Source organism: Myotis myotis, unplaced genomic scaffold, assembly GCF_014108235.1.
Source record: "Myotis myotis isolate mMyoMyo1 unplaced genomic scaffold, mMyoMyo1.p scaffold_m19_p_3, whole genome shotgun sequence".
Lineage (NCBI taxonomy): Eukaryota > Metazoa > Chordata > Mammalia > Chiroptera > Vespertilionidae > Myotis > Myotis myotis.
In genome coordinates this window covers 192,392,099-192,412,457 of record NW_023416335.1, presented here as the reverse complement: position 1 = coordinate 192,412,457, position 20,359 = coordinate 192,392,099, and the positions used below count along the sequence as shown (strand labels likewise).

Genomic DNA, 20,359 nt, shown 5'->3' with positions numbered 1-20,359 from the left:
GAGGGACCCTAAACAGTTGAAAAGGATACTCCCATCAGGATGCTAGAGGCCTGGGACAGGCACACCTCTGCCAAGGTCAGGTCTAGGAAATACTCAGACTTAGGAGGTTTTTGTTTTTAAAATACATTTTTATTAATTTCAGAGAAGGGAGAGCGAGATAGGAACATCAATGAGAGAAAATCATTGATTGGCTGCTTCTTGAAAACTTCCCCTTCCCTCTCCCTCCCCCTTACACCCCCCCCTTTCCCTCCCCTGTTCCCCTCCTCCCCCATGAGCCTGTAACCCGGGCATGTACTCTGACGGGGAATGAACCCCCACCTGATTCATAGGTCCACGGGCAACCACTGAACCACCACTGCCGCGCTGAGGCATGACAGCTAGGAGCCACCAGTCTGAATCCTTTCTGCAGAACACTTTGAGACATTATGAAGCAGAGGTCCAAGAGCCGTATTTCCACAGATTAATGCGATTAGAATCCAGGAGTCTTTACCCTATGGTTTGAGGAGAGAGCAGGTGACCATTTCAAACGCCTAGACAAGTTAGACGGCATCACGCCGCAGCACTCCTATGCAAGTGCGACGGCTGTTTCGGTTCCAAGCTTTTATTGCTGCAAGTCACTCTCCTTAAAAACCAAAAGGTGTGACTGGCTTCTCTCAGCCAATCAGCATCGGTCTCATTTGCATACGCTCGTCTCAAACGTTTGCCAACTCTAGACACGCACACGAGTCCCTTAAATACTGCCTTTCCTTGAGAGACTCGCAGTGCGCCTCGCTGCGTGCACAGCGGTGGGAGCTAGGAGCGCCCGCCCGGAGTCACCCTCACCCAGGGCGGAGTCCACGGGGGCCCCGCGTTCTCGCCAGGGCCCGCCCCGCAGTGCTTACAGCTCTTTTTGAATTTGTCCAGCAGGTCTTCCGGCTCGTCCCGGAAGGCCCTCCCCAAACCGCGAGTGCATGGCAACAATAGAACCACTCAGAGCCCGCGCGGGCGTTATTCTCCCTGCTCGTTAGAGCGTCACGCCCCCGACTGTTCCCAGTTCCTCGGGGTTCCGTGGGGTGCTCTGGGGGGCGCCCGAGGAACTTCCGGCTGCGGCTGGCTCTTCCCCCGCCCCGACTACCCCGGGGAACCGGTCGGCGGCCTCCCTCTCTTCCCGGCATTTCCTAGGTCTTGCCGTCCGTGCTGCTCCCGTGGCGCTATGGCGTCCGCCTCGGCCCAGGCTGCGGCCCTGAGCGCCGAACAGGCCAAGGGTGAGCAGCAGGGCATCCTAGTCCCGGGGGCCGCCTGCCGGGGAGGGTGCCGGCGGGGGCTGGCAGCGAGATGGGCTTGCTCCGCCGGAAACGGGGCGCGGGGTACCAGCCTCCTCCCTCCTCTGAGGGGTGCGGGGCCGTGTTTATCGGGTTACCACGGCTTCGGCCCGCTAATTCCCTGTCCTCTTCCCTGCACTGTCGGCTGGGCCTGCCGGCCACGCTCCGGCGCCGGCCCCGGGACGCCACCCTGGGTTGCATCCGCCACACAGTGGTCCTGGCCGAGGTGATCCAGGCGTTCGCGGCCCCCGAGAACGCCGTGCGCATGGACGAGGCTCGGGACAACGCGTGCAACGACATGGGCAAGATGCTGCAGTTCGTGCTGCCCGTGGCCACGCAGATTCAGCAGGAGGTCATCAAGGCCTATGGCTTCAGCTGCGACGGGGAAGGTGGGTCGGCCGGGATGGGGTGGAGTTGGGGAGAAACGTGCTGGATTCGTAGTCCTGACTGTCGTCTCCCTTCTCGCCACACGGAGGCAGCCACAATCCGTCTAATAGTGTTGGCCCTGAGCCCCCTAGGTCCTAGGACCTACTCTGAAATGCGCCAGGTGAAGTCCTCAGTGCATTTTGTAGTTACCATTAGTTATACTATTAGTCCATTTTAAGATGAGGAAACATACTCTTGTAGTAAACTAAGTGCCGGAGGGTCGTCACCGCAGAGCCGGACCTGAGTCCCGTTTTGAAAGCTTTTCGTCTGCATAATAGCAGCTTCTGCAGCCCCTCCAAGGTGTTTGGCTGCTCTCTGCTTGAGGGTTGGAAGTTCAGTTTCTTTAATGAGATCATGGTATTCCCCAGGGGTGTTGACTGATTTAGGCTGGTCACCCCCTGGCCCTCCTGTGTTGTGGTTATAGATATGGGGTGTTTCCTGGGTGTTCATACTTTGGATTTCTGTGACTAAATTGCTAACATTGTTCACTCGATAGGGAGAAGCACGCCTTGGGATATTTCCATTCCCTGCATCCCATCTGGTTGTGCTCCGTGTAGACGGGAAAGTGGTTGATCCAAACCCCCAGGGCAGAGGCCTTTCATGTGCCTTGTTTTGCAGACAGCTACCTGGCGAGTGACTCATGCTCAGGCTACCCTCTGCCCTCGTCTTGAGCACCTCCATTCCCTGGGGATGTGGGTTGACCTCAGACCCCCCCCCACCCCCTGCAGGTGTCCTGAAGTTTGCCCGCTTGGTCAAGTCTTACGAAGCCCAGGATCCTGAGATTGCCAGCCTGTCGGGCAAGCTGAAGGCACTGTTCCTGCCGCCTATGACACTGCCACCCCACGGGCCTGCTTCCGGTGGCAGCGTAGCCGCCTCCTGAGAGTTGGCCTCCCCGTGACATTGCCTGGGAAGGGAAGATCTCCGTGTCCCGGTGGATAATAAACATGCCTGTGATTTCTTCTCAGCGTCATTCTTTTGTGACCTGACAAGCCCACCTCCTGGCCCCGGATTCCCTCTGCCATTTCAGTTGCTCATGTCCCTGTCCAGATCTTCCTATGCTCTTGCTGGGCCCAACCCTGCTCCAAGGCAGGGTTGGAGGGTGGGCCGGCCCTTCAGCACCCTGAGCGGGTGGGCCTGCACAGGTAGTACCTCTGGTGAGGAATGGGGCTTCCTGGGCTTTTCCTGCGGCCCCTTGGTGGCTGCGGACCAAAAAGTTCCCTCATTGGCTGGTGTTCACTTGGCCGGGGTTACTTCCTGGTCCTTGCCCCCACCCGCTCTCCTGCGGCCCTGTCAGCTTGCGCTCCAGGTGGAGCTCCAGGTGGCTCCTCCCCTCCCCATGGAAGGAGGCCCTGGGCAGGCAGGCAGGCACGCCCTGGACTCTCGACCTGACCGGAGGAGTAGGGCTGGAGGGAAAAGCAGGCTGCTGTGGGTGGTCTGAGGCCAGCCCCACCTCATCTGCCCCTTTGCTGGGGATCCTTAGTGCAGGGGCTTGTTCCTGCCGTACCCTTGGCCTGGTGGACAGCATCGAGGAGGAAGCGGCTGAGTTCAGAGCATTCTTTTCCACCAGGTCTGGGCCACCACACTGCTGCGCCTTGGGCTCAGCCCCGCCCCGCCCCTTCTGGCTCTCTGCCTGTGACTCCCCCATCCTCTGGGGAGATGCTGTCCCGTGGGTAAGTCTCCTGCTCCACCTGGGTGCTACAGTCTCCTGTTCGTTTGGAGGGAGGAGCAAGGTTCACGCTCACTTCTGACACGTGTGTGACCGTGAGTGCGATCTGTCAGTGCTCCCTGCCCTGGGTCTGCATCCTGTCTCTACCCTCGAGTTTTGAGGAGCTCCAGGCTTATTCATGCTTCTGGGGGGACTCACCCCCTTCTCTGACACTTTTCCCTGACACATGTGTTGATTCTCACCATTGCATTTCTCTCTCCATCCTCCGTTCGCCTGCTTTTGCTGTTTGCTTAAGTTAGACCTGTCCCCCGGGTAGCCCACATCACCTGAAACATAACGTGTCTGAAAGACAAACCTGAGAAAGCTTGTCTGCGTTCCACTTTCTTTCAGTTCCTCTTCACTTCCCCTCCCCTGTATCATTCATACACAGACACATGGTGAGGCACTTTTGAAGGTTCTGGCTATAACTGTAGCGGACAGGGCAGACATGGTCCCTGCCCTCATAGAGCTTCATTTCAGTGGGAGGCGACAGACTACACCAAGAACCCAATTAATAGGATATTTTCCGATTCTCAGAAGGGAAAAGAAACAGCTTCATGCGCTAGCAGGTGACTGGGCTGCCGGCGCCCTCACTGGCTGGAGGGGTCCAGGAGGGTTTTCCTGAGGAGGGGACGAGTGAGTCAGAGCCCCTGGGCAGAGGGAATGGCGAGGGAGAGGCCTTGCTGTGGGAGCAATGACACAGGGACAGTGCCCGAGGCAGGGTGAACTGGTGGGGAGGAAAGCAGGGCCCGGCAGGCCTGTTGGAGTTGGTGACCATCTACCTACTGAGGACCTGCTTGGAGTGTTGGTGAGTTGGTAGGTTGGCCACGCCCCTCTTTTCATTGGTGCTGCCTTCCCCAGGGTACACGGTTGTCACTGTCAGCCCCACTGACCATCTTCTGGACAATCCCATCCATGCTCCCACCATGATCGTTTTCTCACCAGCCGGTTGGAAAGGCCTCTCCCGGTGCAGGTTCCTTCCCCGGATCCTCAGCCGGCGTGCCTCGTAAGGCTCTGCAACAGGCCCCAGCCTCTCAGAGCAGCTTTGCAGCAGGCAGCCCGCTCCGCTCACATGCAGCCCTGCTCCAGCGGATCCGGCGCCTGCCACCTTGGTGCTGCCTCTGTGGGAGCACCGGCCCTCCAGCGTCCCCCTAGGGCCATGCCAGCACCCTCCCCCCAGTATCCTACCTCCACTGAGGTCTGCTGCAGCAGTGTGGCCGTTGCGTGGGGAAGGACAAGCTCTGGTGTCAAATAACCTTGGTCTGTCCACCTTCCCACTCATGTGCTTGTGACCTTGTGCCAGTTACTTAATGTCTCTAAGCCTGTTTTTTTTTATTCTAAAATTGAGCTAATAAGACCTAATAAATAGGGTTGGCATGTGGGTTAATTTGTAATGTAAGAGCTGCTGGCACTAAAACCCTACTGCGTATCAGCTTTTTAAAAAAAATTTTTTTTAATTGATTTCAGAGAAGAAGGGAGAGAGAAATGGAAACATCAATGATGGCCTGGCCGGCATGGCTCAGTGGTTGAGCGTCGACCTATGAACCAGGAGGTCACAGTAAAATTATGGTCAGGGCACATGCCTGGGTTGCAGGCTCGATCCCCAGTGTGGGGCGTGCAGGAGGCCGCCGATCAATGATTCTCTCTCATCATTGGTGTTTCTATCTCTTTCCCAGGTGCTGAGGAATTGGGAAGCTCAGGAATTTCCTAGGCATTTCACTTGGCTATTGTAGACCCCTTATCTTTCTACTTCACCACTGATCTCTATCTCTACCTTTATCTCTCTGCTTCCCAAGTGAATACTTTTCTCTTCTGAAGCACTAGGCACTTATTTTGTAGCTTCCGGCCTCCTTCAGCCTGTTTTCCTTCCTTAAAAAAGTGAGGGAAATAATATCTACATCAGAAGGATGCATGAGGCCCAGGTGGGATTGTGTCTGTGCAAGTGCTCTGGGGATACTGGAGCGCCCATAGCAAGGTAAGGAAGGCGGTGGTTCTTTATGTCCCTGTTAAAGGGACAACAGAGACTGTACATCTTATCTTAGTGTCTGTCTTCTGGCTTGACACCTTCCAGAAAAAGTCCTTCCTCTCCCAAGGGTCAGGCGCTCCTGGGTGCCTAGCTAGTTTCTTCCCACCCAGTGGGTTTAAGCCCCAGAAGGAGAGAGGGCTGGGTCCGGGGTGCAGTGGGTGTTCAGTGCTGAGCAGGGACCTGGAACTTTGCGTGGGGTCAGGATAAAGTGTCCAGGTGGGTATTTGTACCAAACCAGGGATGTGTGTCGATGGACATGGGCGATGAGCTGCATGTAGTGGGACTGTGTGCGTGGGTGGGTGATTGTGTGTGTGTCTGTGTCTGTATATGACAAGGGAGGGGTATATGTGTAGGACCAGGAGCTGGACTTGTGACCATGTACTTGCATAGGTTTTGATGAGCTTGTTTATGGGACACATGCTCTGTGCGAGGCATTGTGCTAAGCTATGAACATTCGGAGGTGAGCAAGACTGGTGGTGGGCCCCTGTGGTGGAGCGGGCTGTGCAGCTGCTCTTCCGGCCCTTGCTGTGGGAGGGAGTTCACGGTCATTCAGAGCGGCTGTCCTAGACTGAAGGGGAGCCCGGCTGGGCAGCTCAGTTGGTTAGGGCGTCATCCTGTAAGCCAAGATTGTGGGTTTGATTTCTAGTCAGGGCACATCCAACAAGCAGCCAGTGAATACGTAAATAAGTGGAATGACAGATCAGTGTTTCTCTTTCTCTCTCTCCCTTCCTGTCTCTTTCTTAAAAAAAATCAATTTAAAACATTTTTTAAAAAGACTGAAGGGGTAGTCAGCATCAGACCACGCAGTAACCAAGCCAAGCAAGTTCCCCAGGGTACCAGAAAGAGGTGGGAAAAAAGCCCTTTTTGGGGAGGGGAGCGGCGGGGGGTGGGGGGATTGATGTTTGATGTTTTAAAAAGTGATACAGTAGTCGTCATAGAAAAACAGACTTTTGTTGGGCTTTAAGACTTTGTTATTTTTTTCTCCTTATTTTTTATTGAGGTTGGCATGGATGTAAGCCTGGTGAACATCAGCATGCACCCATGTATATACCACCCAGATCAAGCAGCCCAGAGCTTTCCTGGAAATTGCTACCTCCCAGTCAGTTTATTTATTTTTATTTTTTAAAATATATTTTATTGATTTTTTACAGAGAGAAAGGGAGAGGGATAGAGAGTTAGAAACATCGATAAGAGAGAAGCATCAATCAGGTGCCTCCTGCACACCCTCTACTGGGGATGTGCCTGCAACCAAGATACATGCCCTTGACCAGAATCGAACCTGGGACCCTTCAGTCCACAGGCTGACGCTCCATCCACTGAGCCAAACCGGTCAGGGCTATTTTTATTTTAAAATATATTTTATTGATTTTTTTACAGAGCGAAAGGGAGAGGGATAGAGAGTTAGAAACATCGATGAGAGAGAAGCATCAATCAGCTGCCTCCTGCACACCCCCTACTGGGGATGTGCCTGCAACCAAGATACATGCCTTGACCGGGACTCTTCAGTCCGCAGGCCGATACTCTATCCACTGAGCCAAACCGGCCTGGGCCCAGTCAGCTTATTTTTATAAAGGTAATACATGCCCATGCCACAACTTTCTAAAAGGTATAAGGGAGAAGTCGCCATCTCTCCAGCTGCCCAGACTCCCCCCAGGGGAAGCCACCAATATGAGTTTCTTGCCTGTGCTTTGTTGGGCTGCTTTCCTCTCGCGTTGGTTGGGTGGTGTTTGTGTGGAATTACACACTGAGAGCATCATGCCCTTGTAGTGTTTAGGGCCTCTCAAGGTCAACGGGCCCTGAGACTATCAGCCATGGCAGGGACCGGGGCCCCAGACAGGCCTCTGGCTGATTGAGACCAGATCCACTCGGCAAGAAGCTATGGCTCAGACATAGGGTGGTTGGACCAAAGGGGCCTGTCAACTCCGTCCCCACCTGCCTCCTTAACTCCAACTCCCTCCCTCCCCCCATTCTGTTCCTGGGCTCCAACTACATGGTTAGGGCAGGGTAGGGGCAAAGGCCCAGGGGCAAGAAATAGAAAAGGTGCCAGTTTCACAGGGGTCATTCTATCCACCTCTCTGCCCCAGGGGCACCCCTGCAGATGTGAATGCTGGGAAGGCGAGGGCAGCCTCCTTCAGAAGCATCTACAGGTCTTGGCTGTTGGGGACCCGCCCCTTCCCACTACAACTTCCCCACACTCCCTGAGCCTCAGGTCCCTTGTCTGTAAAGTGGGACAGTACCTGCTTCACAGGGCTATTGTGAGGAGTAAATCAGGCGAGGGTCGTGAAGGACCTTATAGCACAATGTCCGGCACACGGCATGATTGCAGTACATGCAGCGATCACTGTGACCATTATTATTAGCTCGGAACAGGGAAGGCAGTGTGGAAGCAGCTGGGAGGAGGAAGAGATGGCGTGTGACTGTGTGGGTTCACATGTATGAAGCATGATCTTCTCCCGGAGGGTGCAAGGTGTACACGTGTCCTTATTTGTGGAATGCCATGCTCCGAAGGCCTTTGATGGCAGACATGTGGAAAGTGGGCCCTAACCCCACCCCCACTGCCACCGTCTCTGCTAAAATGAGAAGTACAGTGAGTTCCCCCAAGGGGGCCTCGCCCCTTCCTGTCCCCGCCCTGTCGGCAGCCCTGGGCCATTGGAGTGGCAGCCCCAGAACCAGGACTACAGGGTGGTGAGGCGGCCTGGGTGCTGAGGGCCGCGTTTGAGGCTTAGCCCTAGCGGTCTCCGCTTGCCCGGACTCCCCGGCACTACCTCGTTCCCGGCACCCCCTTCCTTTTGGGGAGCCCCCAGGATGGTGAGGTAAGGGCCTGGGACCCACGGTAGGCAGGAGGCACGGGCGCCCCGGAGCCCGTGCGACCTCTCCTCACCGCCCTCCTGGGCCTCTCAGGTGGTTTCACCGAGACCTCAGTGGGCTGGATGCAGAGACCCTGCTCAAGGGCCGCGGTGTCCATGGGAGTTTCCTGGCTCGGCCGAGTCGCAAGAACCAGGGCGACTTCTCCCTTTCTGTCAGGTAGGTGACCCTCAGCTCCACCCAGGACCGGGATTTTGGCAGTTCATTCTTGGTTCCCTCACGGTAGTGCCCACTCCCCAGCCCCCGCCCAGCATGTCCCTGTCCCTGTCTGTGTCCACCCCATCCTGTGTGTGTCCCCTTCTTAGGACCTCAGCCCATCCCCTACCCGTCCCCCCCTCTCCTCCTGCACCCACTGGCCTCACCGCCTGGTGTCCTGCAGGGTAGGGGACCAGGTGACCCATATTCGGATCCAGAACTCGGGGGATTTCTACGACCTGTATGGGGGGGAGAAGTTTGCGACGCTGACGGAGCTGGTGGAGTACTACACGCAGCAGCACGGCGTCCTGCAGGACCGCGACGGCACCATCATCCACCTCAAGTACCCGCTTAACTGCTCTGACCCGACCAGTGAGAGGTGAGGGGCTTTGCTTCCGCCCCTCACTGGCAGTGCCTTCCCTATCCCGGCGCCCTACCAGGGCTCTGTGGCCCTCTGTCTTCCGTGTGACCCTAGGGCTGTGTCTCAGTGGACGAACCTCCCACCCCTTTCCGTCTACCCCTGAGGAAGCGAGAGGTCACCTCACCCTTCGGGGTCCCTGTCGACTGGCAACCCAGGCCGCACTGGTGACAGAGAGTCCACTCCTTGTGGCCAGCCTTGTTGTTAGAAAGCTCCTCTTCCTTCTATGGAACTGAATCTGACTTCCTGTAACCATTCCCTCCTTCTGGGCAGGTTAATACAGTGCGAGATGGAGAAGGAGCAGGGAGAAGTGTCTATGAGGACACTTAATGCCTTGCCTCAGCAGACCAGCGGGAATGGGTCTGCCTCTTGGGGCTGGCAGGGCATCGCTGTGTGATCTGGTCACGTGTGTAAGGGCCCAGGACTGGGCACAGGGTAATACTCAGGCCATTTCCCTTCCATCCCTTTGGCTCCAACGCTGTGGCCGCAGAGCGGGCCTGGCCACTCTCCAGGAGGTCCCCCTAAAGCTTGGGTGGGAGGTGGGGCACCTGAACACTCAGCATCACAGGTGGTTCATTCTAGCAGCTACATCTCAATGACAGCTCCTGTTAAGGCAAAGGGCAGCTGCAAAATTCTAGGGTGTTTTTTCCCCCATACTCCTGTGGCCAAGCCAACGTGCCCTTGTACTGTATTTGTGTATCGATTGTTGACATGATTCTGAACCTTGATTCTGTCCGTTTTCAGTGCTTCTGAGATGCATGCCTCCCACCTTGCATCCATATTTTTGTTCAAGTCATTGATTAAGACTTAGAAGTGGATGAGGTGAGGTGAAGGCCCCAAGCCCCACCATGACTCTCTCCAGTCCACATGAACCCATTGATCACTTCCTTTGAAGCCATGCCTTCTAGGAGAGAAGCCTCAGCATTGGTGACCTCGTCCTTTCCTACCCTTTCCCTAGGTCCCATCGCTAACATGCCTGGGGATTTGTCACTCAGACTCGCTGAACTCATGTCCTCTTTTGGCCCTTGCCCACAGCCAGGCTCTTGCAGTAGGAGAATGGGGTTGCCAGACCATAGAGAAGCAGTAGGTTGGGGACTGAGCTGGGAGAGGGAAGGAGGGTCTGAGCAGACCCCTTGGGGAGGAGGCTGAGGCCTGGGTTCGCATCACTTGGGAGAAACAGGAGGAGAATAGAGCTGGGGCTGGGGCTGGTCAAGACCAGGAAGCTGACTCTAAGAGGCCCTTTTGGTTACCTATGCCTGGACACTCTGGGCTCACCCCTGACCTTGGAAGTGTGTGTGGGAGGCTCTTTCTCCAGACCTCTGTGTCCCTGCAGCCACTGCTGCTGCCCCTCCCCCTCCACAGGAATTTGCATTCGTCCCCTTGATGGCTAGCTCTGTGCCTGTGGTCAGCCTGACATTTGCATGGAAACTTCCTCATCCTGGGGCCTGGGGGAAGAGGGCCAGACCCCTCCTCATTGCCCTGGGGCTCTGGCCTGTCCCTGAGTAGCAGGATGGGGTGGCCAGAGGGCTCCTGGATAGGCCAGGAGACTCTGAAGGTCTTTGAGCTGTGGTCGTCTCTGGGCTGGAGTGAGATGCCCTCTTCCCCACCCCCCATTTTTGCGGTTGGAAAATGTCCCCCCCTCCCGAGGTCCCTGGGCTGAGGAAACCTCACAACCTCACTTCTCACTCTCTCCCCAGAAGGAGTTTTGTGTTTTTTCCATCACGTGGTTTCCTGTGGGGCTGGGCATTGTGGGGCTACAGTTTCCTCCTGGGAAGGGGGTGTGCTTCGGGGAAAGGTCCTAGTTCTGCTTTCTGCCCTTTAGAGCCCCTTTGAGCCCCTCTGAACCCCAGCCTCCTCTTCAATGGCATCATCCTGGGCACCCCAGAGCCCCCCAAACCACTCTCCCCTGCTGGTTGTCTACCTTGCCTGCCTCCCTGGAGGAGCTCTTTCCATCAGGCCTCCCTGGTGACTTCCGTCTCTCCCATCTCCATGGCTCTCTGTGGTTTGACCTTTGGCTGCTTTCCTCTTGGTCACCGTCCTCTTTCCCTAGCCTAGCCCCATCTTTCACGGAGACCCTTCCTGGTTTCTCCCTCCAAATATCCTGGACAGGGCCTGCCTTCCTGCCTTTGTATTAAACTTCCAGAGGTGGACCTGATGAGCACTCCTGAGGTTTGCTCGTTATCAGCAAGGGCCTTGGGCCAGTGTGCAATGGACAACCTCAGTGTCCTCATCTGTAAAATGGGCATGGAACCTGCCTCTTTGTGTTTTGTGAGTAACGGACCTAAATATGGTGGTGGGATTGGAAGCATCTAGCATAGTGCCTGGCCCCTCACAGGTACTGTTTCCCTGTCCCTCCCTGTGAGCCTCTCAGTGACTGCCCCTCGGCCCAGGACTCATCTTCCCCGATGCTGCCCTTTCTAGGTGGTACCATGGCCACATGTCTGGGGGGCAGGCGGAGACACTGCTGCAGGCCAAGGGTGAGCCCTGGACGTTTCTTGTGCGTGAGAGTCTCAGCCAGCCTGGAGATTTTGTGCTGTCTGTGCTCAACGACCAGCCCAAAGCTGGCCCAGGCTCCCCGCTCAGAGTCACCCATATCAAGATCATGTGTGAGGTAAGGCAGCCTGGCAGGGGGGGAGCCCCTTGCTGGGGCGTGGGCGGTGGGGAGAGTCAGCCAGGCTTCCGGCCAAGGCTGGGGGTAGAGGGAGAGAGGGAGACTTGGGCCCTGAGGGCTGGCCTGACTTGGTATCCCTCAGGGTGGACGCTACACGGTGGGCGGTTCAGAGACCTTCGACAGCCTCACGGACCTGGTGGAGCATTTCAAGAAGACGGGGATTGAGGAGGCCTCGGGAGCCTTTGTCTACCTGCGGCAGGTGAGGCGTGGGCCTGGCTGCGTCCTTCCTCCCCCTGTGCAGTCCCGCCGCCTCGGAGCCTCTGAGATCGGGCAGTGACTGACTTCTCGCCCCGCGCCCACCCTAGCCATACTACGCCACGCGGGTGAATGCGGCCGACATCGAGAACCGGGTCTTGGAACTGAACAAGAAGCAGGACTCGGAGAACACAGCCAAGGCTGGATTCTGGGAGGAGTTTGAGGTGCATGACGGGGACCATGAGGGTGACCGGCATGGGGTGCTGGCAGACCCCACTCCCTCTCTCCGTACCTGATACTGATCTGCCCCAGGCTCTCTCCCGCCATAGACGCCCCTCTTGGGGCTGGCACTCCATTGCCCCTTCTCGCCCCTCAGAGTCTGCAGAAGCAGGAGGTGAAGAACCTGCACCAACGGCTGGAAGGGCAGCGGCCAGAAAACAAGAGCAAGAACCGTTATAAGAACATTCTCCCATGTGAGCATCCCCATGGCCTCCCTCCCTCCCCCTCCCAGAAGGCCTCCCTCCCCCTCCCCCATGGCCTCCCTTCCCCCTCCCCCATGGGCCCCATCCCTCCCCCCATGGCCTCCCTCCTCTCACCATGGCCTCCCTCCCTCCTCCCCCCATGGGCCCCATCCCTCCCCCCATGGCCTCCCTCCTCTCCTCATGGCCTCCCTCCCCCTCCCCCCATGGGCCCCATCCCTCCCCACATGGCCTCCCTTCCCCCTCCCTCCATGGCCTCCCCCTCCCTCCCCTTATGGTCCCCATTCCTCCCCCCATGGCCTCCATCCCTCCCCCTCCCCCCATGGCCTCCATCTCTCTCCCTCCCCCCATGGGCCTCATCCCTTGTCCTCCCCCCATGGCCTCCATCCCTCCCCCTCCCCCATGGCTCCTATCCCTCTCCCTCCCTCCATGGCCTCCATTCCTCCCCCTCCCAAGCAGCATCCACCCAGGAGATTCTCCTTCCCTCAGCCAACCTCCCCCATCTCCTAGGATCCCTACCCCCAGCTCAGGGAGGATCCATCTCCCACCCACACAACAGAACCTCCCCTTCTTCAAAAACCCTCTAATTCCCCCAAGCCTCCCACACCGGCCACCCTCTCCACCCTCCTTCCTTTGAAACCTCCACTTCCATGCCTGCAGCTGCCCTGCCTGCCCTCAGTGCTCCGAGAGCCTCATGGCTTCTCAGACAAGAATGGCCTGTGAGCTTGGGAAGGGTCCGATCCAGGGGCTGGTGAGCTCCTGCTGACCCAGACCCTTCTTGCTTCCTCCCTGCCCACTCTCAGTCGACCACAGCCGAGTGATCCTGCAGGGGCGGGACAGTAACATCCCCGGGTCCGACTACATCAACGCCAACTACATCAAGGTCTGTGCCGCCCACCAGTCACACAGGAGGAGGGCTGGGCCCTGGGAACTCCCCATCTCAGGGAGGTACCAGGTCCAGACACATGGGCAAAGCCAAAGCTGACGACTCACGTGGGTGAGGGTAGTGGGGACGCAGGACTGTCCCCGGCCAAGAGGCTCATGGTCCCGGTGTGTGTGTCTCTGCACCAGAACCAGCTGCTAGGCCCTGATGAGACCTCGAAGACCTACATCGCCAGCCAGGGCTGCCTGGAGGCCACGGTCAACGACTTCTGGCAGATGACGTGGCAGGAGAACACCCGTGTCATCGTCATGACCACCCGAGAAGTGGAGAAAGGCCGGGTAGGGCCGAGCTCCTCGCTACCCCCTGATCCCCACATCCCCTCCCCGGTACTCATTGTCCACCACCACTAAACCAAAGAATTCCAGGGCAGAAAGGCACCTCCGAGGGCAAGGGTCCAACCCTTGTTGGGAAACAGGCACAGAGGCAAAGTCTTGGGTACACCCTGACTCCCCAGATCTCTGCTTCCAGCCTTGGGCACTCCTGACCACCAGACTCAGGTTTTATTTATTTACTAGAGGCCGGACGCACAAAATGTGTGCAAGGGTAGGCCCTCACAGCCCTGGCTGCCGCAGCCCTCACTGGCTCCCAGCTGCCTCGCAGCCCCACCCACTGGTAGTTCCAGAAGGTTGCTCTGGAAGGTCATTTAGCCTCTGGTCTAATTAGCATATTAGCTCTTTATTATATAGGATTTTTAAAATACATTTTTATTGGTTTCAGAGAGGATGGAAGAGGGAGAGAGAGAGAGAAACATCAATGATGAGAGAGAATGATTGGCTGCCTCCTGCATGCCCCCCACTGGGGATGGAGCCTGCAACCCAGGCATGTGCCCTGACTGGGATTTGAACTGCGACCTCCTTGTTCATAGGTTGACGCTCAACCACTGAGCCATGCTGGCCGGGCCAGACACAGGTTCTAAATGGGCCTTCTGCCTTGAAGTGTCCAGAAGCAAACATTCCACCGATGGGGAAGAGCCCCTCTTGTCCCCTCTGCCTCAGAAATCTCTCTGGAATCCCCCCCCCCCCCCCCACCTGCACAGAGCCTATCCTGGAGCCAAAGTGACCCGTCCAAATTGCGAACTGTTGCCTTCAGGACAGTCACACTCTAAGAGTGGCGGTCAAGGCCTGGAGGCTTCTCCGAGACGCCACTGCCTCCAGTGGGCCCGGCCCTTCTAGGTTGCTGTGCCTTTGCACAAGCTCGTTTGCTGCTAGGAAACGACTTCCTCTCTCCACGCTATCTCTGCCTGACAGACTGCTCATGTGTGAAGACCCAGTCCAAATGCTCCCTCCTCTGAGAAGCCATTTCTGATTTCCTCCTTAACGAGAGGGAGACTTAGCCTCTCCCTCCAGCTTGCTCCACGGTTGCCCGCCCAGCTGTCTCTCCGTGAGCTCCTGGAGTCCCAGACTGCATCTTACTTGTAGTTGTAGCACCTGCCTGGCTCGCACAGCCGATGTGGACTGAAGGACTTGTCAGGTGGCTGGGCAGGACTCAGCACTGGATCCTCAGGCTCTAACTCTTGGCTAGTCCATCCATTCCTCTAAACCAGTGGTTCTCAACCTTCTGGCCCTTTAAATACAGTTCCTCATGTTGTGGTGACCCCCAACCATAACACTGTTTTCGTTGCTACTTCATAACTGTAATGTTGCTACTGTTATGAATCGTAGTGTAAATATCTAATATGCAGGATGGTCTTAGGCAACCCCTGTGCAAGGGTCGTACGACCGCCAAAGGGGTCGCAACCCACAGGTTGAGGACCGCTGCTCTAAGCGATGTTGACTGGGCCAGCACCAGGACCCAGGACCTAGAGCAGGGCCCAGAGCACCCTGTGTCCCGCCTGCTTCCGCGCCTCATGCTCGCCTCCGCCTTCCCTTCCAGAACAAATGTGTCCCGTATTGGCCAGAGGTGGGCACTCAGCGTGTGTATGGATCCTACGCTGTGACCAGCTGTGGGGAACAAGACACGGCTGAGTACAAACTCCGCACCTTACAGGTCTCCCCACTGGACAATGTGAGTGTCCCCCACCCTTGCCCCCTCTCGGGCCCTCCTTGTTGGTTGGGAGGGGGATGGAGCCATGTGTGGAGCAGGGGGCACTGACTCGGTGCACTGGGTCCAGGAGAACCTGGTGCGGGAAATCTGGCACTACCAGTACCTGAGCTGGCCTGACCATGGGGTCCCGAGTGAGCCTGGGGGCGTCCTCAGCTTCCTGGACCAGATCAATCATCAGCAGGAAAGTCTGCCTCACGCAGGGCCCATCATCGTGCACTGCAGGTGAGGATGATAAAGACGTCAGTAGTAGCTGGCAAGTAAGTACCGTACTGCTGAGGCCCACACACTATTGTCAGCAATTTACGGATTAACCAGCCTCTCCCGGTTCCCTGATGGCTGCAGATCCATGGGTGGAACTGAGCGTGCACCAGCCCCACTGTCGGACCCTGTGCCAGGGAGTGGCTTTCTCAGAGCCCCCTGGATGTACCATTTTGTCCAACTCTGCCAAAGGCAGATGAAGACACAGGCCCAGCCCCGTGGCAGGTCACCCGGGTCAGGACAGAGCCTAGACGAGGTCCCCGTCATGGTTTCTGGCATTGGCCCATTCAGCCCGTTTCTTCTTGGCACCCACACCCTCCATGAGGGGCAGTGTGGCTCCCCATCTCTTCTCCTTTCCCACCTGTAGCTCTGCGAGTGAGGGAGTGAGGGGGCTTCTTCGTTGTTGTTGTTGCTCCCATCTCCCCTTCCCAGCCAGTGTCCCCAGCTTGGCTCCAGAGCGTGTAGGGACGGCGATGTTCAGGACGGGCACAGGCGTCATAGCTCCAGGGGAGACCCTCATGTTCATGATCAGGAGAGCCCATTCCCTGGGGAGGTGGGGGTTCAGCGAGGAGGTCTGAGGGCAGAGTCCTGCAGGTCACTGTCCCGGCCAGCCTGGCCCGGCGGATGGGCGCAGTGGGCACCGGGTCCAGGGCGGCTGGTTTAAATTCCGGCTCCTCTCCTCACTGGCTGGGTGGCCTTGGACACATTGCTTCACTGCTGTGACCCTCAGATTCTCAACCGTCAAGTCAGGATCTCACAGGGCTGTGGTGAGGATTAAATGAGAGCCTATCACTGTGTCTGGAATATAGTAAACACTCAAGAAGTGGGAGCTGTGCTGTGTCCCCTCCCTGCTTCCTGTGAGCCGGGCCTGAGGGCCTGACTCCTGCCCGCCTGCAGCTGCGCTTCCTGGCAGGGCTGGGAGGCCTGGATCTGCAGGTGCCCCCTCCCTCCATGCTCCGCTCCCAGGGGCTGCTCTGCATCCATCACCAGGAACAACCCTCCCGCTCACCGCCGCCCCCCCCATTCTTGAAATCCCCATGGTCTTTATTTAGACGTTACAGGAAGGAAGTGGGTGCAGGGGGTTTATTTTTTGACAATCTGGGTTTGAAATTAGCGAGACTTGGCACCAGCCTGATGGGCGCAGTGAAGGGGCAGGACTGAGGGCATGTGGGGCCCTGAGGTTCCAGGCCCTGTTTGCCCAGGCGGGGAGAAGCGGGGAAGGCTTGCTGCTGCACGGCTCCTCCACGGCTCCTGTGCGCCCTGCACCTGCTGTCTGAGGGCTGTCCTTCTCCTGCAGCCAGGCTCTGAAGAAAAAGGGAAATGAAGCCCTGAAGAAAGAAGCTCCAGATATAACCTTTGAAGGGAGAAGGGGAAGGCCTCGCTCAGGCCAAGGGTTTGGGAGGTCAGGGGAGTGGACAGGACGGTGGTGGGACGGGATCCTGGGTCTTCTGGGGGCGGGGGCAGCAGTCACTGGCCAGAAATGAGGCGTCAAGGTAGGGGGTGGAGGAAGTGGCAAGAGAGGGACGGCTGGAGCTGAGCTCTGGCCCCTTCCTGGGGGGTAGGGGGGGTGGCCCTGGCCTCTGAGGGCGCCCCTTCTCTCCCCAGCGCGGGCATCGGCCGCACGGGCACCATCATCGTCATCGACATGCTCATGGAGAGCATCACCACCAAGGGTGAGGCTGCCGCGGGCGCAGGGGGAGGTGGGTGAGCAGCTCCTCCGTGTCCCTCTCCACCTGGGCCTGAGGTCCAACTGCCATCCCTGCTCAGGCCTGGACTGTGACATTGACATCCAGAAGACCATCCAGATGGTGCGGGCCCAGCGCTCGGGCATGGTGCAGACGGAGGCGCAGTACAAGTTCATCTACGTGGCCATCGCCCAGTTCATTGAAACCACCAAGAAGAAGCTAGAGGTCATGCAGGTGTGTTCCCAGCAGGGCCTGGGCGGGGTGGGGGTGGGGGGCTGCGGAGGGCTGTGGGCATCACCTGGTCCTGGGGAGCCCACTGCCCTCCCACCACTTCTGCCTACAGTCCCAGAAGGGCCAGGAGGCCGAGTACGGGAACATCTCCTACCCCTCAGCCATGAAGAACACCCACGCCCAGGCCTTCCGCACCTCCTCCAAGTGAGTGCCCCGCCCTGCCTGCCGCCTCCCAGCTCCCAGCGTCCTCCGGTGTCTCCTCCCCAGCTTGGCCCGCCCTTTCCAGAGTGCACAGGGCTGCTCTTGAGGAGGCCTGGGTTCAAGGTCCAGCTTGATTCTCACTGCCTGTGCGTGTTTCCCCAGTGCTGTCTGCCTGGGGCCCGTGCTGGGGGCGGGCGGTGTCTAGTGTGAGGACAGTGACCAGGCCTCCCCACTTTCCTGGCCTCAGTTTACTCGCCTGTGAGGTAGAGGGACCAGAGGCGGCTGCTGGTGCTGGGTAACCCTGCACTGTCTCCCGACCTGTGCCAACTGCCCACGCTTGCCCACCCCCCTGCAGGCACAAGGAGGATGTGTACGAGAATCTGCAGAGTAAGAGCAAGAAGGAGGAGAAGGTGAAGAAGCAGCGGTCAGCAGACAAGGACAAGAGCAAGGGCTCCCTCAAGAAGAAGTGAGCTGGGCACCGTCCTGAGGTGGCCATGGTATGGCCCCTGTGCTCAGGGCTCTGCCCTGCCCCAGTGTCCCCTGGCCCCTCTCTCAGGGCTCTCCCTGCCCTGTCTCAGTGTCCCCTGGCCCCTCTGTCAGGGCACTCCCTGCCCTGCCCCAGTGTCCCCTGGCCCCTCTGTCAGGGCTCTCCCTGCCCTGCCCCAGTGTCCCCTGGCCCCTCTGTCAGGGCTCTCCCTGCCCTGCCCCAGTGTCCCCTGGCCCCTCTGTCAGGGCTCTCCCTGCCCTGCCCCAGTGTCCCCTGGCCCCTCTGTCCGGGCTCTCCCTGCCCTGCCCCAGTGTCCCCTGGCCCCTCTGTCAGGGCTCTCCCTGCCCTGCCCCAGTGTCCCCTGGCCCCTCTCTCAGGGCTCTCCCTGCCCTGCCCCAGTGTCCCCTGGCCCCTCTGTCAGGGTTCTCCCTGCCCTGCCCCAGTGTCCCCTGGCCCCTCTCTCAGGGCTCTCCCTGCCCTGCCCCAGTGTCCCCTGGCCCCTCTCTCAGGGCTCTCCCTGCCCTGCCCCAGTGTCCCCTGGCCCCTCTCTCAGGGCTCTCCCTGCCCTGTCTCAGTGTCCCCTGGCCCCTCTGTCAGGGCTCTCCCTGCCCTGCCCCAGTGTCCCCTGGCCCCTCTGTCAGGGCTCTCCCTGCCCTGTCCCCAGTGTCCCCTGGCCCCTCTGTCAGGGCTCTCCCTGCCCTGCCCCAGTGTCCCCTGGCCCCTCTGTCAGGGCGCTCCCTGCCCTGTCCCAGTGTCCCCTGGCCCCAATGTCAGGGCGCTCCCTGCCCTGTCCCAGTGTCCCCTGGCCCCTCTCTCAGGGCTCTCCCTGCCCTGTCCCCAGTGTCCTCTGGATCTGGTGCTCACCCTGGATGGGTGACAGGCTCAGCCTTCCCAGACTTGCTCTTGTCCCCCTCCTCAGGCTCCAGCCACCCCCTTAACTCCCTTACTCCCTTCTCTCTGCAGCCTCAGCCCTGTCCCCTTAGAGAAGTCTCCAGAGAACAGCAGCAGCCTGAACCTAGGAGCTGCCCGCCCAACTCCATTGTAATTTAAATGGTCGTGTTACCACCTCCCTCTCCCAGACTCTGTAAATAGCCCAGCAAGGCTCCAGGCGGGGCCAGACCCTCCTACACTGTAAATAAAGCCCCTAGGATCACGGTGTTTGGGTCTCTAACTCTGCTGCCTGGTGGGAAGGGCAGGAGGGGGTGAAGAGGGAGGTGGGCAGGGAGCGTGTGTGTGTGTGTGTGTGTGTGTGTGTGTGTGTGTGTGTGTGTGTAAAAGCTCCACCTTTAGGTACAGACAGACAGACCTGGTTCTGGGCTCTGCTTAACCCACTAGGAGTGTGCCGGTGGCCCCGGTTCCCCAGGCTCTTTCCTGGAAAGGGGAGGAGGATCCTAACAGGGTGGCTGTGAAGATCACTGAGATAAGGCGTGATGATTGCAAGGGCAACAAAGTTATTACACGCTTGCCATGTGTCAGGCACTGTTTACTTTTTTAATTTTATTTTTTTAAATCCTCACCCAAGGATGTTTTTTCATTGATTTTTAGGGAGAGTGGAAGAGGGAGGGAAAGACAGAAATATCGATGTGAGAGAGACACATCGAATGGTTGCCTTCTGCGTGTGCCCCCACCAGGGCCTGGGCTGGGGAGGAGCCTGCAACCGAGGTACATGCCCTTGACCAGAATCGAACCCGGGACCCTTTGGTCCGCAGGCTGACGCTCTATCCACTGGGCCAAACCCACCAGGGCGGCACTGTTTACTTTCATTTATTTGTTTTCCATAAGAGTTTATTTGAGCCAAACTGACCACAGATGCCAGGGAGCACGATGAATGCTCCTCCTGTCAGGCACTGTTTAAAAGACCACATGTATTGTCCTGGCTGGGGTGGCTCAGTTGGTTGAGCATCATCCTGTGCAGCAAAAGGTCACCTTGTCAGGGCACTTACCCAGGTTTCAAGTTTGATCCCCGGTCAGAGTGCATACAGGAGGCAACTGAACGATGTTTCTCTCTCTCCCTTCCATTCTCTCTACAAAGCATCAATAAAAACATTAAAAAACCTGCATGTTTTAATTCAGTCTGGGTATCTATCATTCCCACTTTACAGTGGGGGGAACTGAGGCACAGATTAATAACTTGCTCAAGGTCACAGAACAATTGAGCAGTGAAGCTAAGGTTTTAACTCAGGCCGTCACGTCCCAGAACCCACACGCCTGGAGATGCAGCTGAAGTCAC

General features: G+C 57.9%; 2 protein-coding genes and 1 non-coding gene across 8 annotated transcripts; all 3 read left to right on the top strand.

The window, feature by feature from the left end:
* The first annotated feature begins 303 nt into the window (after positions 1-303).
* CUNH12orf57 (chromosome unknown C12orf57 homolog) lies at positions 304-2,687 on the top strand. Of its 2 annotated transcripts, none has more exons than XM_036297286.1 (3): positions 304-1,244; positions 1,514-1,690; positions 2,224-2,361. In XM_036297286.1, exons 1-3 carry the CDS (start codon positions 1,193-1,195, stop codon positions 2,298-2,300), a joined length of 306 nt encoding a protein of 101 aa, XP_036153179.1. In that variant the 5' UTR covers positions 304-1,192; the 3' UTR covers positions 2,301-2,361. The 2 variants fall into 2 exon arrangements, with proteins under 2 accessions (XP_036153179.1, XP_036153178.1); XM_036297285.1 differs by lacking the exon at positions 2,224-2,361 and adding an exon at positions 2,456-2,687 and having other exon boundaries at positions 760-1,244.
* Positions 872-934, top strand: LOC118652293. The gene has a single exon (XR_004966547.1). It is a non-coding gene; the product is annotated as a U7 small nuclear RNA (small nuclear RNA).
* Positions 2,688-3,055: 368 nt separating the features above from the next.
* PTPN6 (protein tyrosine phosphatase non-receptor type 6) lies at positions 3,056-19,287 on the top strand. Of its 5 annotated transcripts, none has more exons than XM_036297281.1 (16): positions 3,056-3,397; positions 8,360-8,482; positions 8,703-8,897; positions 11,358-11,547; positions 11,690-11,806; positions 11,913-12,026; positions 12,179-12,275; positions 13,085-13,164; positions 13,353-13,502; positions 15,097-15,228; positions 15,335-15,489; positions 17,131-17,198; positions 17,293-17,444; positions 17,554-17,645; positions 17,998-18,108; positions 19,093-19,287. In XM_036297281.1, exons 1-16 carry the CDS (start codon positions 3,384-3,386, stop codon positions 19,172-19,174), a joined length of 1,872 nt encoding a protein of 623 aa, XP_036153174.1. In that variant the 5' UTR covers positions 3,056-3,383; the 3' UTR covers positions 19,175-19,287. The 5 variants fall into 5 exon arrangements, with proteins under 5 accessions (XP_036153174.1, XP_036153177.1, XP_036153173.1 ...); XM_036297284.1 differs by having other exon boundaries at positions 3,059-3,397; positions 17,998-18,139; XM_036297280.1 differs by lacking the exon at positions 3,056-3,397 and adding an exon at positions 5,052-5,407.
* Positions 19,288-20,359: the final 1,072 nt, after the last annotated feature.

Coding starts and splice junctions, on each gene's coding strand:
- CUNH12orf57 (XM_036297285.1), top strand. CDS start 1,193: ATGGCGTCCGCCTCGGCCCAGGCTGCGGCCCTGAGCGCCGAACAGGCC. Junction 1,245..1,513: donor GAGCGCCGAACAGGCCAAGG/GTGAGCAGCAGG, acceptor TCCGCCACACAG/TGGTCCTGGCCGAGGTGATC. Junction 1,691..2,455: donor CTTCAGCTGCGACGGGGAAG/GTGGGTCGGCCG, acceptor CACCCCCTGCAG/GTGTCCTGAAGTTTGCCCGC.
- PTPN6 (XM_036297280.1), top strand. CDS start 5,340: ATGCATGAGGCCCAGGTGGGATTGTGTCTGTGCAAGTGCTCTGGGGAT. Junction 13,165..13,352: donor TCAACGCCAACTACATCAAG/GTCTGTGCCGCC, acceptor TCTCTGCACCAG/AACCAGCTGCTAGGCCCTGA. Junction 17,646..17,997: donor GCCTTCCGCACCTCCTCCAA/GTGAGTGCCCCG, acceptor ACCCCCCTGCAG/GCACAAGGAGGATGTGTACG.